At 44.4% G+C, this 16,615-nt stretch overlaps 2 protein-coding genes across 6 annotated transcripts in view; both read right to left on the bottom strand.

The window, feature by feature from the left end:
* The window catches only part of LOC146516169 (protein AF-17-like), a 34,472-nt gene extending 28,840 nt beyond the window's left edge, over nucleotides 1-5,632 (bottom strand). Inside the window, exons 1-4 of one of the 2 annotated variants that reach the window (XM_085164096.1) lie at nucleotides 4,890-5,632; nucleotides 3,820-3,899; nucleotides 2,481-2,535; nucleotides 2,263-2,372 (exon numbers count right to left, since the gene is read on the bottom strand). In XM_085164096.1, the coding sequence (XP_085020222.1) occupies nucleotides 2,263-2,372; nucleotides 2,481-2,535; nucleotides 3,820-3,899; nucleotides 4,890-4,998 (354 nt within the window). In that variant the 5' untranslated portion in view covers nucleotides 4,999-5,632. The remainder of the gene's footprint in view (nucleotides 1-2,262; nucleotides 2,373-2,480; nucleotides 2,536-3,819; nucleotides 3,900-4,889) is intronic. The other variant, XM_085164095.1, reaches the window with a different exon arrangement.
* A 4,333-nt stretch (nucleotides 5,633-9,965) lies between these two features.
* The window catches only part of LOC146516167 (zinc finger protein Aiolos-like), a 36,974-nt gene continuing 30,324 nt past the window's right edge, over nucleotides 9,966-16,615 (bottom strand). For 3 of the 4 annotated variants that reach the window (XM_085164097.1, XM_085164098.1, XM_085164099.1), the window contains 5 exons: nucleotides 15,227-15,646; nucleotides 13,487-13,654; nucleotides 13,011-13,127; nucleotides 12,081-12,191; nucleotides 9,966-11,039 (listed from right to left, as the gene is read on the bottom strand). In XM_085164097.1, coding sequence (XP_085020223.1) covers nucleotides 10,414-11,039; nucleotides 12,081-12,191; nucleotides 13,011-13,127; nucleotides 13,487-13,654; nucleotides 15,227-15,646 — 1,442 coding nt within the window. In that variant the 3' untranslated portion in view covers nucleotides 9,966-10,413. Of the gene's footprint in view, nucleotides 11,040-11,162; nucleotides 11,313-11,678; nucleotides 11,682-12,080; nucleotides 12,192-13,010; nucleotides 13,128-13,486; nucleotides 13,655-15,226; nucleotides 15,647-16,615 lie in introns of all 4 variants that reach the window. The other variant, XM_085164100.1, reaches the window with a different exon arrangement.

Here is a 16,615-nt window from a genome sequence, read left to right as displayed (position 1 = left end):
TTCATTTCCAATTTTTTTTAAATCCTTGAATTAAAGCTTAATGAAGAATATTTTTTAATTATTCACATTTTTTGTAATTGGTAAAAGTTCAAATCATGAGAAACTTTTCGTGTTCTTTTTCTACCATCAGTCAAAACTCCAAGAGGAATCAATACTTTTTGATGTGAAAACCAGAAAAACTTTCACAAATCACTTCAGGGTATTTTTGAATCTTTGCACTTATGGTAAATGTGCTTTGCTGTTTACTAAACATGCCACATCTACTACAGCTCAAAATCTCCCACATTTCCCAGAAAGGCTTTCAGCAGCCTCCAGAGAACAGGCGTGACCTTGCCACGCTGAGCTCCGGGTTAGTACAGGACGTGTAGGTGGAGAGAAGAACGGGGATGTGAAGCAAAACTGGTTTTCCCGTTAAGGAGGAAAGCAGCCGTGCGGTGTCCCACGTGTCGTCTGCTGCATTGCATCATGACTGAGGACGGAGATGACACTTTTTCTCTTTTCCCTCTGCTTCACTGCTCATTCTGAAAGTACTCTCTATGTTTTTGATGACTGCTGACACACCGTGTGATACATGTTGCGTAACCTGTTTAGCAGTGTTTCATATATGTAAACACAGATGCAGCTTTCTGTGTATTTATACTGCTGAGGATTTTCAGTATTACTGATTACTGCTGCTGACTTCTTCTACCTGTTTAAAGTGTTTGTTTATCAAACTCAGGTTTGTGGGGTCACCTTGTGCCAGTTTCAGGGGTGCAGCTTTACACGTTATCATAGGTAAGAGGATGTGTTTACATTTTTCTCTGTGATTGGATGAGAAGCCGGAGAGCCTAAATCAAACTGTATCAGAAAACTTTTTAAATCTTATTTTGGGTTATTGACAAACTTTTGTTTGTTTGTTTTTAATTAAAATGTGCCTGGTGATACAGGTTTTAGGTCCTGGTAACAATGGAAATTATTAGTTCTTCTCTCCATTAATTTAGATCGGAGCTTTGGGGATTACAAAATACTTCATATGCAGAGGTAAAAAAACCTCGTTTAAATCTTTAAATCAGCAAACACTTGAGACGTGTGGCCCTTTAGAGAAGCCCACCTTCACTGAGCAGCATCTTTTAGCCCCACTGTCATCTGCAGAGTCTTATTCACTGCTCATCTCGATCTAATCTGGATTAAAGTGGCTTGAATGTTTAAATTGGACCCATATTTAAATGTGCCTTTCAGTCTCAGACTGAACCTGAAGCTGTGCTTGGTAAGACCCCGTTTTACTGGCAGGATCGGAAAGAAATGGGAGTGGCCCCCCCCCAGATGACCTTACATCTGTCGTCTTCTATCAGGGCCGTTCAGACCCAATACAGAAGCTCCTACAGTTTCTAAGCATTTAGATACTTTTGAACGCTGGGACGAAGTGTTATTCTCTGCTGATCAAGAACTTGGCTCAGGAAGGTTTTCCAGATCTCAGGAAGAACATGGGACATGATTTGAGACTGACATGACAATAGATTGTTAATATAAATATTATTAGCAAAATGAAAATGATCAAGGGATGGATGATGAGACTTTGTTGTTATTCTTAGCTTCTTAGATATTCTTATTTATACTTGGATAAAAAGAAATACTGAACTGCTGGTGAACTACAAGAAGGAGAAATTCACTCTACGCCTCGAAGTCAGGTAATAAAATTATCGAGTTTTATTACCTGAAGAGTTCTGGACTAGATTATGTGAAATTAAGATATTCTAAGGATTCATAGGCAGTCCAAGACTATTTGTTTCAGGTGATGATACAGACTCAGAGAGATTAAGCATCTGGTCCAGACTAGCATCGTGGAAGTAGTGGAGGTGGCCAGAGCTGAAGCATTGGAAAAGACGTCAGAGAGGACGTAAAGATGAATAATTATTTTAGAAGTGGAACGAATATTTTGTTTTCTTTGGAGGAAACCTGGTTTGGGGTCGTGTGGTGTGAAGAGTTCTTTGTTACCTGTTTAGCTGCAGGTACAAACAATGCAAAAATCCGTGTGATGAATGAGTTTGCAGCCATTTATGAGTTATGAACAAGGAAACGATTTTACCGAAGGATTGAAATGTCACCACTTTACAAGAGCACAACAACAACAACACACCCTCACAAACAAACAAATAAATAAACTCCAAAGTAAACCCTTAGTTCTACTTTCAAACTTTCCTGTTTGATGAAGCTTATCTTTGGGGCTGGATCTGATGCTGTAGACTAATCCAACTTTCCCGCTCAAACAGCGTGCATCCCTACCTTGTTGTATCTCTCGTGTGGGACATACTGCAGGATGATAGGCTCCATGGTGAGGACGTTGGCGAACTGCACCTCGGGGATGTAGAGCGCGCACACGACGTGGGCCCAGCCTGATTGGAGGAGAGATTGGCAGCGGATGAACAATACGACAAGACTCGGAATGACTCGAGCGGAAATGCGCGCTCGGGAAGAGTGAGCGGGAACAAGGTGATATTTACCTCCGCTGTCTGTCCTCTTGAGGGCGCCATCTTTGTGGGGACACAGCTCACACCTCTGAGGAGACACGGGAGAGAGCGGAGCTTGTTGGAGTGGATGTCTGTCTGACCGTGACTCCAAACGTTAGAGCAGATACAGGAAACAGTGGGTCAGTCTATTCGATGCAGTGCTAAGCTAACATAATATAGAGGAAGTAACAGTTCAGAGGCTTTATTTTACGCCTATGACATCAGCTTTTCTGTATATCTCTGCCTCCGTTTATGGCTTTCATTGCGCTTCTTGTAATAAAATGTGTTGTCATCAAGCTTTTTAATTTATAGTTCACTTCATCTGTCGCTACTCAGCTCCACTCTGCAGGCAGCACATGTGCACATGAGCTGTAACCACCTCCACACACAGGAGGACAGCTGATAGGTGGGCTCAAGGCTTTATTGTTGGGTCTTTACCTTTGAGTACTGAGCACCTTGAGGCGACTGCTGTTGTCATTTGCGGCCATATAAATAAAACTGAATTGAATTGAAAAATTAAGAGTAGCATGTTGTCGTGTCCTATGATTTTGCTCACTTTTTTAACAAGCTCTGCCCTTATTTGGTGTCTATATATCTGTAAAGAAGGAATCAAACAGCTCTTGCTGTCCACAGACTGTAAAAAGGAGAATCAGGAGAGTCAGCTGATAATTTTTTGTGACACATCAAAGTTAAAATCTGTTTTAACTCTTGCAGATGCAAAGACAGTTTCTATTTTATCCTCTACGATCTTCTTCTTTCTTTTTCTCCCTTCGCCAGCCCAACTGGTCATGGCAGATGGCCCCGCCCCTCCCTGAGCCTGGTTCTGTTGGAGGTCTGTTCCCTAAAAAGGGAGTTCTTCCTTCCCACCGTCGCCAAATGCTGCTCGTACGGGATCATCTGTTAGCTGTGGCGTTTTTGCTCTTATATTATACGGTTGTTACCGTGTAGTATAAAGCACCTTGCTGTGGGAAGTGTTGTGAGTTGATGTTATATGAAAAAAAAAATGAATTTAAATGAAAAGACTAAAATCAGACTAGTCCAAAAAAACCATGAAGGGAGGGGACGTCCTCACTGAAAGTTATTATTTAATAATAAACACAGTTTCAGTTAATGTGTACATTTCTTTTATGTTAGATTTTACTTAAGAAAGGTAGGAAATGTTTAAATCTCGCCTGAGGCAGCTTCACACAGGAATCCAGCTTATTCGTTTAACTCAGCTTTAGGGCATCAGTCAGGGACAAGCTGGCTCAGTACACCTGAGGCAGACTGCTTGTAGGTGAAGGTGAAGCAGGAATGAATGGATAAATTGTGTCATTCGTGTTGGCGTACTCACCACACGTGCCGCCCGCTCCTGTGACTCACACTTCCGACAGAACCACGGGCCAGTTGGCACCTGCACGATGCCGTAGCACGCTGCGACAAACACACAAGGAGTGTCAAACTGGACCAACGCACGGTAACACACCTGTCTTTTAATGTAAACTACAGGTACAAATGAAAACATGCACATTTAGTCATTCATTCATTCACAGGACAGATGTTGAACAGCCTGAGGGTCAACATCTTGTACCTTTAACAGTGGATGTTTAAAAGTTTCACGTTTTCTGGAAATAATATTTTACTTTTTATGATTGAAACGACTTGCCAAGCTCTATAAATACTTTAATAAATACTAGTAAAGCTGGCAGTACCTGTCCAAGAATACTACTCAAGATAACAGTGACTTGACACTTGGCAAAGCCATCCTGCTTTAACAGATGAATAGAAAATGATTTCATGTTTTAACTTTTCTTTTTCTAAGTTTAACATCTGTCCCTGTCAGTGGTGAGAGGTGCTGCTGTCATCCTGATCGGATTAACCTTATAATCCTATTTCATTCCACTTTGACATAAAGCTTTAATTTGACTGCGACAGCCCTGAAATCAGCCTCCTGCATCAGCACGTTTCTGGATCAGAATCTTCTGCACTTTTTCAGTTTGGGCGCAAATTTCTTTTTGTTTTGTTTTTTGGCACATTTGTGCACCAACACCGTCACAGCATCACTGAGATCAGAGGGCTGATCCTCACTCAGAGTAGCCATCCTGCGTGGGGTCCCACTTCAAATCGCTCGAATGCAACAAAGCAAGTGGACACGCGCTGCTGTCCGAACGAACACGGCCTCGCGAACGCGTCGCAGCGTGCCGCACGGACCTCGAGGCGCCATCCGGGCTCGGTGTCACGCCGCTCGGCCCTGCGCGATCAATCAAGTGTGCGGAGAGGAAGCAACAACAGCACGCTTACCTACCCGCCCCTCCCGCACGAACACAGAACACGCACGTAGGCAGGGAGGACCAACGCCTCCGGCCGCAAGCTAGAGCCGCTCCGGCTGCCCGGGAATCACACGCTAACAGCAGCTAATGTTACCTTGGTGAACGGCGACGCTGCAGCCGTGTCCATCACAGTACACCAGCGGATTCTCAGCCCAGCCTCGCTCGTCGGAACACACGCAGCAACCTCCGACCATTTCCCGCATGCTGCTCCCATATGAAGAAATAAATTTCCCCTCCCGGCAACGGCTCAGACCCGGGCCAGGCCTGTCAGGCGGTCGTCCCGCATATTAACGCCGCTCTAGGCATGGTCACGGGCCGCCCACGTCGTGCAGTTTCAGTGCAGCGGAGAGCCGAAATCTCTGCGTTTGTGGTGCTTCTAGTAGATTTTCCGTGATGTCCTCCCCGTCCCATACATAAGTGCGCATGCTCAGATCTTCGCCGGAGTAAAAGTCACAGCAAAGGTAGCAAGTTATTGTTGAGCAGGAAGCGCCTTTTCAGCGCGTGTTTTCAGGCAGTGACGACTCGATTTCCACGAACCCAAGGAGCAGACGCCCGCACGGCCTCCCGCCCCGGTCCACTGTGTTCTTTACACGAACCCCGCGCATCACGTCGGCCCAAACCGCTGTCTGCGCGCGGCATCAACCGCGTCTCAACAGCGCCATCTGCAGGACATCTTGGGGGTGGCTAACAGCAGGAATTACAAGCTATTTCACCATCCGGCGTCCGGACCTAAAATAAATAATAAAACATTAATAATAAGATAACAAAAGATGCGAGATTCCCGTGTGACAGCGGCCAAAACAGGTCAACACAATATCATAAAATATTAAAAGACAAAAATGGTCATAATGGGAAAAAAAACACAAAAAACACGCAAAAGAAAGGACCTCAATTAAATAGAATAAAACATAAACTTTCATTTAAAAAAAAATAACAAAATAGAAGACATAGTAAAAAGTCAAGTATAATACAAACAGGAGCTCAGTAAATAAATGTACCATTTGAAATTCATAATGTAATGACAACGTTTTATTTTTGCTCATTTGCTTTTTTTATTTACTAAAAATGAGTACCAAAATAAACACATAAATAAATAATAACAATAATATTTAATGACAGTAATGACAATTTAATTACTAAATAAACCTGATTACATAGAAATTTAAAAAAAAAGACAGAGAGAGAAACACAAACCCAAATGTTTCGTAAACAACGCTAATCTCAGTTTGTAGCTCATCACAACTATTACACAAGTTTAACACTTTGACAGATAAGCATCTGTTTTCTGTTATTGGTACCGACCCTGCTTTTCATACGTTCTCTCTCTGACTTCAAACAGCTTCTTTCAAATATTTTTCCATTTCTTTGTTCATTATCAGTTTAGTGCATCAACTAAATCATAAAGATTTAAAACACGCAGCATACGAACGGGATTAACGTTTGCACAAACCTCACCTTCAAACCACCAGTGTGAACCATCAGCGATGTGTGAGGGCTAACACCCTCATTTCCAAGGTTTTACATATCAACACATAAAAACCCCTCAGATGAACAGCAGCACAGCGTATTATTACAGTGTTATTACACACAGCTCTCTGAATTTTACTTATAAATTGAATTATGTAGACTGGGAAGACTGGCAGGTGTCATCTGTGAATAATGTTTCTCACTCTAGAACGATGGACTTCAATTTATTTGGAGATGGTCTTCAAACTCTTCCCAGACAGATGGATCATTGCTGATGTTTGTCCTCTTTGGCACTGAATTAACACACGGCTGAATGATAAAACATCTGCTTTAACACAGGTGTTCACACAAGCACCTGGGTGCTATTCTTAGTTTCCACAGAAATGTCATGTGTTGTTCTTTATCAGTTTGAATAGTTTGAATCACAAAGACATAAAACACTTTTTCCTTCGGCGGAGCTCATTAGAGGTCACCATATATATCATCTATTCCCAGCATCCTCTTCTGTCATACCAACCCTCCACATGTCCTACATACATCTTCTCTGAGGTCTTTTTTCCTCCTGCCTGACAGCTTCTACTTCAACATCCTTCATCCAATATATTCATCTCAACCTTGCTTCCCTAACTTTATTTTCTATTTAAGAAATCTCTATATGTTTCCCGGGTTTCCCTTAGAGATCAATCAATATCAGTGAATTGAAAATGGCAGCAGTCTCATCATTTGTGGAAAACCTGAAGAGTGTAGCTGAAATCACATTTTTTAAAGATTTAAAGGAAAATATTTAAATTAAGTCAATGTCTCTATTTAAAAAACAAACAACAACAAAAAAAACCTCATGATGTGATATTATAGGATATAGTATATCAGAAATCTGTTCACTATTTTATTACAAATTATATCAGTAAGGAAGCTGACTAAATATTAACTGATAATTTATGGCAAAGGGGTGGGATTAAATAAGTGTTTACTTCTTCCCTTTCAACATGTAAATTAATCAGAACGGTTTTTTTGTATGTAATTTGTATAGTATTTTTTTCTTTCTTATTTTCTTTTCTAAATGTACTTGTAAATTGTTCACATGTTGAAATAAATTACCAATCAATCAATCAATTCGTGCGTGTGTGTTTATAACGCTGTTGTGAATGGATGACTCAGGAGACTTTATTCAAAGAAAGAATAAACTGAGACGGGTGGGTTTTTTCCATACAGGTTGTTATGTAATAGTCTTTGCGGTCTAACCCAGTTGAGATCAAATTGGGCTGTTTTGTGGTCCGTGAGCTAAAACGAGACGCATGACGCCCCCGATCTATGGGAGCAAAGCTGAAAAGTGCTAAACGTGTGAAATGAAAATTTGATTCCAGTTTGTCCATCTGAAGCGCCCTGAGGTTTAATGACTCAAACTTTACTGGCTGTCTTTCCACTAACTCCTGTAATTCAGTCAGCAGATGTCACCAAAAACATCTCATTTTGACTGGTCTTGCGTCATGGATGCTTTATGACTCCTATCTCGTCTGGTTGAGTAATTCTGTCTTTAAGGTGAAAAGGGGACCCCACACACAAACACACACACATACGGGTAGAAGCTATCTCGACATAAGCCCTATTCCTGTTTTCCCACGTTTCATTTTAGCTCAGACGTTCATATCTTCCTACATTGTCATAATCTGACATGTCTTTCAGCCACAATCTTACTCAACACCATCAAACGACTCGGAGGACACATGCTGTTAACTCTGTCTTATAATAGGAAAAAGAGAACCAGCGCAGTTGTACTTTTGAAATGGATGACTGGGCTTTTTATACTGACATATGGACACAAAGCTGTGATGACAGTTTGTCTCACAAGTGTCATTTCTCTTCAAACCCAAAGAGAGAAAAGGGAACTGGCGCTGATGGAGAGGACAGATAGCGAGGTGGCAGCTGGATGAAGCTAACACCCTCTGCTGATCTGAAGGCAGCAAGGCGTAGCCGAGTTCCTGCAGTAACATGTGGGGGCGAAGTGCATCCACATTCGCGCGCACACACACGCACACAGCCCCTCCTGCACTCATATATTAAGTTAGCTAGTCAGAACTCATTTTGTGTGCTCACCAAAACTTCCCCAATACAAACAGGAAAGACAGATTTAGCCGTCAGAGGAGGCTCCTGAAGTTTGTCACAAAGAAATTCCCACAAACATTTGTTGCACCTTTGAGATCCCATACCAGGGAGCTTTACTGGCACACATAATTGATTTCTCTCCTTGCTGTGGGTGAAGTGAGATATAAGTGGGAAGTGGGATTTTTTTAAAAATTTGCATATTCTCTCATTCTTTTCTGGCCAAAAATGTTAGAAATTAAACTATTGTTCACTTTGCTTGAAATCCCCTTCACCCTCTGTCCAACAAAACCACTTTCACATAGACGCCACACGCACAGAAGACCACGTATGACACATTCGCCACATAGACGACACATATGTGAAGAGACATGTGACTCGTTTTTGTATTTTCTCAGATTAAATCCTGCGATGATCCCGTTACAAACACCATCTCCCCTCCATCCATGGATGGAGGGCAAAAACTGCCAAAATCAAAGATAATTAACAAAATAATTGAAAACTTCAGTTAGAGGAGACGAGCAAAAGGGCGGCTTTGATGCATTTGTAGGTGTTTTTTTTTAAGCGAACATCTACATTTGCTTAAAAGTCCTGATGTCATGTTTGCTTCTTTACGCTATGTTTTGATCACGGCTGATTCTGCATCAATGCACCAGAATCTCTTTAATACATTTAGTGAAATGAGCAAAGGGTTTACTTCCCAAATGATCCTAAACAATACAAGGAGCTGGATTAGCTCAGACCGTCAGTTCTCTAGCTGTTCCTAACTGCAGACTCTGGTGTAGCTCTGGCATCCATCGTGAAAGAAAATATAGAAATAAACGAGGACATAAACAGGAAGGCGAAAGAAAATATACAGAAATACTTTTAGAAATTATATAAAAAAACCATTCAGAAGCAAATTAAAATAGAAATATTGGGTTGTGTTGTGCAGTCCCCAAAATAAGAAAGGCCTACATTTATTTTCAACACATTCACCACATTAATTGAGCCGTTTACTTACATGTGTATTTATTTTAACTTTGGCAGCTTCAGCCAGCCGTACATTTCATCGTTTTCAGAATCTGTCAACACGTACTGCATGGAACAAAGCGATCAGTCTCTTTTTCCCTCCTTAATGGAACCTAGAAGATTTCATCTGCTGCCACACGCATTTCGAGGCCTTCAGCTTGACTTTAAACTGAATTTTTATCCACCTTTTTCTCTCTCCTTTACCTCTGTCCTCCATACATGTAGTGCAGTTTTGTACTTTCAAGGGTTAAATGTAACGACGGGACCTCTGTCTCACTGTACGGCCTTTTCACAGTGTGAAGGGAACCGGTGCTGTATAAATCAAACAGAAGTGAGAAATGTAATTGAACACTGTGTGTTTTGTGTGACTACAAGTCTTGTGAAAAACTGTGAAGCAACTTGTGGGGAGCGCTAAATGAGTACAATATCTGGAGTGAGAAGCAGAGTGATGTGTCCTTTGAAGCCGTGAACTACACTCAGAAAACCACAGCTGAGAAAAAAAACAGACATGTGACCTTCGAGATAATAGGATTTTTTTTTTTCTGCAGTCTTGAATTGCCAAGAGAAGCTAAAAGTCTTTCGGTGGTGCGGCTTGTGTGTGACGAAGGAAGAGCTGTTCTTTTATTACTTACATCTTTACACTGGTAAAAAACAAAAGCATTTACACGATAAATGTAATAAGTGCTCATATTTTTGGAACATTTGAATGAACATGTGGAACTGAGGATTAGGATATACACAGCGGCTACAGCAGGGACCATTAAGTACAAATATATGCATGAAAAAGGAGGTAGAAGTGCTCCTGCGTGAACATTTTACAGGCCATCTTTTCAGATGACTACAGTATGACTAAAAACACCCTGAAACCCGTTACACTCGTATAACGTCTCCCTCTCTAACACACACACACCCACACACACACACCCACACACACACACACAGGCAGAGAGTGATAGCTACTTCATGCATTCATTTCTGACACTACTTATATGAGTTAATCTGCTGTTTTTCTCATGCAGTGCTGCCGTCGTGCCTGCAGTCTACTTCAACTCGAGGCGGTGCTCGCCACGGGCTATGTGGGAAGAAAACTCGTAACGGTCCCGACTGCGGTGGCCGCACACGTTGCACTCGAGCGGATCGCGGAAGCCGTGGCACCCCATGTGGATGGTGAACATGACGTAGTCCAGGAAGATCACCCTGCAGTGGCCGCAGGGGTACACGGCCCCGGGCACGGGCTCCCCGTCAGCTCGCATCACTCGCAAAGCCTCGAGAGGCGACAGGGGGATGGGCTGGGTGTGTGGGTGAGGCATGCCGTTCTGGGAATTCAGCCCCCCGAGCAGGTGGCCTAAGCTGTACATGACAGGCTGGGATATCTGGTTGTCGTTGTGGTAAGAGTCCATGCCAAGGGGAGGCTGGGAGGCGTGAGGGATCCCCAGGAGCGGCATGGCCATCTTGTGGCCATTGGTGAGGCCCATGGGAGTGATGTCGCCACGGGCTAACGGGATGGGGTAGGGCCTGTGGGAAGGCGGTTGGTCCCCATCTTGGTGGATCGGTTGTTGCTGGTGATGGGCGTCTGGCCCCGGGGAGCCCGACGGAGGATCCTTGACATCAGTTCGGTGGATCAGATCCCTGTTAAAGCTCAGGTCCAGGCACACGCCGTTGTCGCCTAGACGACAAGAAAGAGCTCAGCACGAGGAGACTTCGCAAACGTCATCCAGCAGCACGGGCAAAGAAACAACACAGTTAGCAAGCAGCAGTTAAAACAGACGGAAAAGATTTAGACCCTTACTGGGTTTCTCGCTCCGCCGGGAAAAAGCGAAAACCTGGAAAGCGCCAGGTCGACGGGACGAAAGCAGCTTTAAAGCCTGGCAGCATCCCGAGGCAGCAGTTAGGGACAGGGAGGAAGCATACGACGCAGATGAAGGCCTCTGCAGTGCAGCTGGTGTAATGACAGAGAGACACCTGCTCACGTTTCTCGCCTCGCGCCTTGTTTGCTCTCTGTGGTTACTTCTCTTTTTCCTCCTGTGGTTGTCATATTGAAAGATCTCACTTCATTTGTAAACCTGATGGAGATGTAGGAGGGTTTTTTGTTTTTTTTAATTGCCAAAACACTCGTGCTTTTTGCGAGCAGCTCGAAGCTCGATTGCGAAACTACAACTGAGTGTTAGTCCTAACCAGAAAGGTGAGAGCAAGCTATTGAAAATCATCGTGCGTGTGTGCGTGTTTGTGTATATACGCCCATAAAGTTTGGGAAATCACTGTGGCAAGTCAACCATTTACCGAAACTGATACTTCTGATCATTACCAGCTCAAATTATCTCAGATCAAATCAAAACACAAGCAGTTAGTAATCGAACTCAGAGGTTTCATGTGCATGACACTGTTTTATTAACCGTGCAATAATTACCAATACCCACCGATGACACAATTCCTGCAGAGAATTTGGGGCAGTGGGGGCCACTCTGTGGTGTGTGCAGGTATGAGGCAGGTGGTCTGCCCTCAAACCCCCTTTGGCGACAGATGAAGGCCAGCATAGACAGACAGACAGACAAGTAGCTCAGACAGACAACTTCAAATTCTGTACTGTGCAGCATAAAAGCGCAGCAAAAGGCAATACGTATAAAAGCCGGAGCCACTAAATATTCCTTAAAGATATAAAAGCACATTTTTAAAGAGAAATCTCAGCCTCAGGTGTTTATACTCTTACCTGTGAACTTCTGTGGCATTGAACTCTTCCGCTTGGCTACGTTGCTGGCGAGCCTGTCGAGCAGCAGCGCACGCTCAGTACCCATCTGAGTCCTGGATGTGTGGCTGTCCTCTGCTTGGCAGCAGAAGAGCACAGAGAGAGAAAGAGAGCGAGATAAGGAAACGAAGTCTCTTTTTGATCAGGCAGTGTCATGAGTGCACAGCTGTCCATCAGCCTTTGAAGTCAGTTTTTTTTTTTAAAAAAAGGAAGAAACTCAAAAAAGCACGGCAGCTGCGCAGAAGCGCAGTCACGCCGGGAGGAACGAGATATTAATTTGAGAGCAGACGCTCCTTTGACCTCACTTCCTGGTTGCTTTTTTACTTCACCAGCACAGGAGAGGAGACCACAGGATGAGGATGTACTTCCTCACCACTACGGCACTATCAGGCATAAACTTACGACATTTGGTGACCACAGAAACAGAGCATTGTCTGCGTGTCGCAACCGTGCTGTTGTCCTCTGAGTACATAAAGGCTTTTCTGTTTTTTTTATTTGGAGGGAAGGGGGAGGTAAGGTGGTGTGCGTTTGTGTTCCTGCTCGTGTCGGGGTGGCTGGGCTGAAGCATTTGCCCTACATTATTTAGCTTCCCCTTTGATGGTAGAGAGATGAGAAGCGGCCTTCTGCACGCTGAGCCTGTACGCCACAGCAGCCATAACCCGTTTAGCTGTAAGTGCGGGGTAGTAGCCATAAGCTTGTTATTTTTAATGGGGCTATAAAAACAGGATCTGTTAAGTGTGCACCTGCACGAGCGCGTGCATTTCTGCACGAGCTGCAGAAATGCACGCGTCCTTCGTAACTTTAACACCTATGTGTGCATGTGTGAACCGAGTGTCCCTCGGAGACATGTTGGAGTCGTCTTACAAGCGTGGTGGTGAGACAGTGTGTGCTCACCTCTCTCGGCGGGACCTTTGCTCTGAATGTACACATGGCACCTCTCTCGGTGCTCCTCCAGCGAGCTGCGCTGCTTGTAGCTGCGACTGCAATGGTTGCACTTGAAGGGCTTCTCTACTGCGAGGCAGAGGTTTCAGTTAAACACTCAAACACATCGACGGCATGAAGCAAGCATTACTTCGTTAAGCGCGCGGTTTCGTACAAAACTGATGATGGTGTGCATATCGGAGGCCGTGCAGGAGAAACACGTGAACTGAAAGTGAATGAGTAAGTTTCCAGAGGTGAATGAGTAAGATGATCATATGTGATGTGTGTAACCATATGAGAATGCATGGCGAGGTGTTACTGGAAAAGCCATGCAGCCTCAGCAGACCTCAGATTCAAAAGGAGTGAGAAAGCAACCAACATGGTACTGTACGCAGGTGCATACAGTATCAGAGCTTATCAGTGTGTGTGTGTGTGTGGCTGCCTGGTACCAGAGTGGGTGCGCAGGTGCCCGCTCAGAGCGTCACGTCGCCGGCAGGCGTAGCTGCACATCGGGCATTTGAAAGGCTTCTCCCCGGAGTGCAGTTTGATGTGGCGAAGCAGGTTTCCCTTCTGGGTGAAGGAGGCCCCACACTGAGTGCAGTGGAATGGCCTCTCGCCTGAAAACACACAGCGTTTGAAACAATCCTGCACGTTCTCACACGACACCGGCTTCTTTAATCACACGACTTATTCTGATTTCGACCACCTGTTGCGAGGCTCCCATAAGCAAAACAAAAAAACCCCACTGTGGTATTCTTATGTTCTTGTTGGGTGGAAATTTTGCAATAGCTCAGATATTTGTTGGCTTCTATTTTTTTTGGGGTGACTTTAGTTGTTTTCTTGTTCCTACGATGAATTGCAAAAAAACACAGAATCATTCACCATCTTTAAAAGGGGAAGAAAGCAACGTCCAAACCTAGAAAAGACCGCTCTCACGGACGACTCCGACCGCACAATTGCCAAGCAGATTGTGCATGACTTCCCATGTCAGAAACCAAGGCTCGCAGGTGCCAAACGAAGACTAGCGCTGCTCGGCTGCAGCTCTAATGTTTGTACGTTTTACAACAAAAGCGATTAAATGTCACACAGACACACGAGCCTTTCGAGTAAGCGAGTACTGCATCAGACGGTGGATCGTGGTTATCTTCTTAACCATCAGATTTCCTCACGTTTAGCGGATTTTCCTCAATTTCTCTCCTCAGCTCGCCCACTGAGGTCTAACAACAACTTGAAATTACAGTTTGTTCCACGCCCCCGCCCAAGGACACGAGGTGATCGAGCTTTTCGAGACCATAGCAGGCGACCTGTGGAACGCTCTGCTTCACCTCTGAGGTTTTTCCGATTCTGTCATCTCTTTTAAGAGTCAGCTAAAGTCACTTAAGTAACATGCTTAAGGACATTTATGCCTTTGAATCCGTGTACTGCTCTAGACTCTGTTTTATTGGGGCAGCTGTGTGTGTCTTCTTTTATCTGTGGGTAAAAAGTGCCATTTAAATAAGTATAGCTTGCTTTCATGTTTACGTACCCCATCTACTCTATCATAACCGTAACCCCAATTTGTTTTTGCTAGAATATTTTTCTCACTAAGATTTGAGAGTTTCAGAAGCCCAAAATCACATAATCTCACAGCACAGGATTATAATAATAATTATAATAATTGTCTGCGATGACTTAAAGCTAAACTCTGCTTTGTTAGTCAGACTGATGGAAGACGGGACAAAAATAATCTTCGTGACTCATTTTGAAAACATTTAAAATGTAGCAACATGAGAATTTCTGACCTACTTTCACATTTTTGATATTTTTTTGTGCGCCGCCGATAACTCGATATATCAGTTCTATGGATAAGCTGACAGAGTATTGTTTTCCATACTATAACTCGGCTCTGAGCACGCCGGTTCGGTCATCACTTCAGGAAATCTGTCATTCATTTCAGGATTTTATGACAGAACGATGACTGCAGCAGCAGTCTGCTGTGCTGACCTATCTGCTACTGCGATCAAATCACTCAGTTAGTGCATCTGTGCAATATATGAACAACAATAGAGGCTATTTCACAATCCGTCTGTTAGCACACGATTGTGTGTTCCTAATCGCTTCGACAGAGTCAATAAAAGGAGACCTCAGGGCCATCAACAGCGCGGCGATTGCACAACTGCGATCTTTGAGGTCAGCGTCCCTCTGCTTACCCGTGTGGCTGCGCTTGTGCACCAGCAGCACGTTAATGCTGATGCAGGACAAGCCGCAGATGTCGCAGCTGAGCTTGCCTGTCGGCTGGATGCGAGGCGGCCCGGCTCCGGGTGCGTAAGCGCCTTCCGCGTCGGCGGCAGATGCCGCCGCGCCGGCGTCGGGGAGGGCCGCGCCGTCGTAACGCGAGTAGTCCACCAGCGACAGGTCCTGCGGCTCACTCAGGCCGTCTCCCTCTTCGTCCCCTTCCACGTCCCTCTCCTCATCATTCTCTTCCTCTGTCCTCTCCTCATCAAAACCTTCCTCCATCCCGTCCTCACTGCCTCCCTCTGCTTCCTCTTTAGGCACAATCTCTTGGTCTTTTTCAGCCTTGAGAAGCTGCTCGTTATCTTCCATCTCCTCAGCCTCGGTCTTTATCACACCTGAGCAAAGTGGAAGGAGGGGGACAACCAAAATATGCATTTGGAGAGACATTTCACAGGAATGTGTAGAGCATTTTCCAACAAAGGAGCTTAGATAAGCTGTGAGCAGAGTCACGTCTTTACTTCCACATTTGTATTTAAGGTCGATAGCAAGATATTAGTACTAGCACATCTCCAAAGTGTGGGTAGCCTAATTTGGGCCGATGCATAGCGTCACAGAGAGATTCAGAAGATGTGTGCTTGAGATAAGGCAAAGGCATTTCCTCTACACAGCGGCTAGAACCAGGGCAGGAGAGAGAGCGAGTGAGCAGGCGCCTCAGACAGACAACACTAATTCCTCGTCTGCCTTTAAAGAGTCATTTCAGACTGTTCATCACGTTGGTCACAAAGGCTTAAAAGCATCCAAATTTAAGGGTTAAAAGATGCTAAAGTGCACCTAAAAGTCCTCTCAGTTTCCCCTCAGCCAGCCAAGCACCAATTACATCACCTATACTAGCAAGATTTTCCCACTTTTGTTTTTTTTCTTCTGGTTTCTCAACCACACGCTCAGCTCAAACTACTTCTCCATGCAGGATTTAGCGATTTCATTTATTAACACCACATCTGCCTACACGCAGAGTCCTAAAGCCCAATGTACAGGACCTCTCACCTAGCCTCTTGCAAGCGTTAACCAGCCCCCCAGCTTATTCAGTTCCATCCAAAAACCACACTGTGGTCTTGGCGGTGACTGATGATGAGCTGAAGAGCAGCGCCTTGTATTGTGGAAAGCGCTCAGAGGTGCTATGGAAACTTTGCACACACAGAGCTCCGAGAGGCCCGATATAGAGTCCAGTGTCTCAAAGCAGTGAACCGCAGGCTGCGCATTAGACGCAGAGCAGGGCTTTAGGAAGTGCACCCAGCGGGGTAGATAGATGGGTGGCAGTCAGAAATAAAGAGGAGCGCTGTCTGTAACACCACGTTCTGTTTTTT

This window comes from Neolamprologus multifasciatus, chromosome 6 (genome assembly GCF_963576455.1).
Source record: "Neolamprologus multifasciatus chromosome 6, fNeoMul1.2, whole genome shotgun sequence".
Classification (NCBI taxonomy): Eukaryota; Metazoa; Chordata; class Actinopteri; order Cichliformes; family Cichlidae; genus Neolamprologus; species Neolamprologus multifasciatus.
Note: the sequence above shows the minus strand (reverse complement) of the source record. Positions and strands in the feature narration are given on the sequence as shown.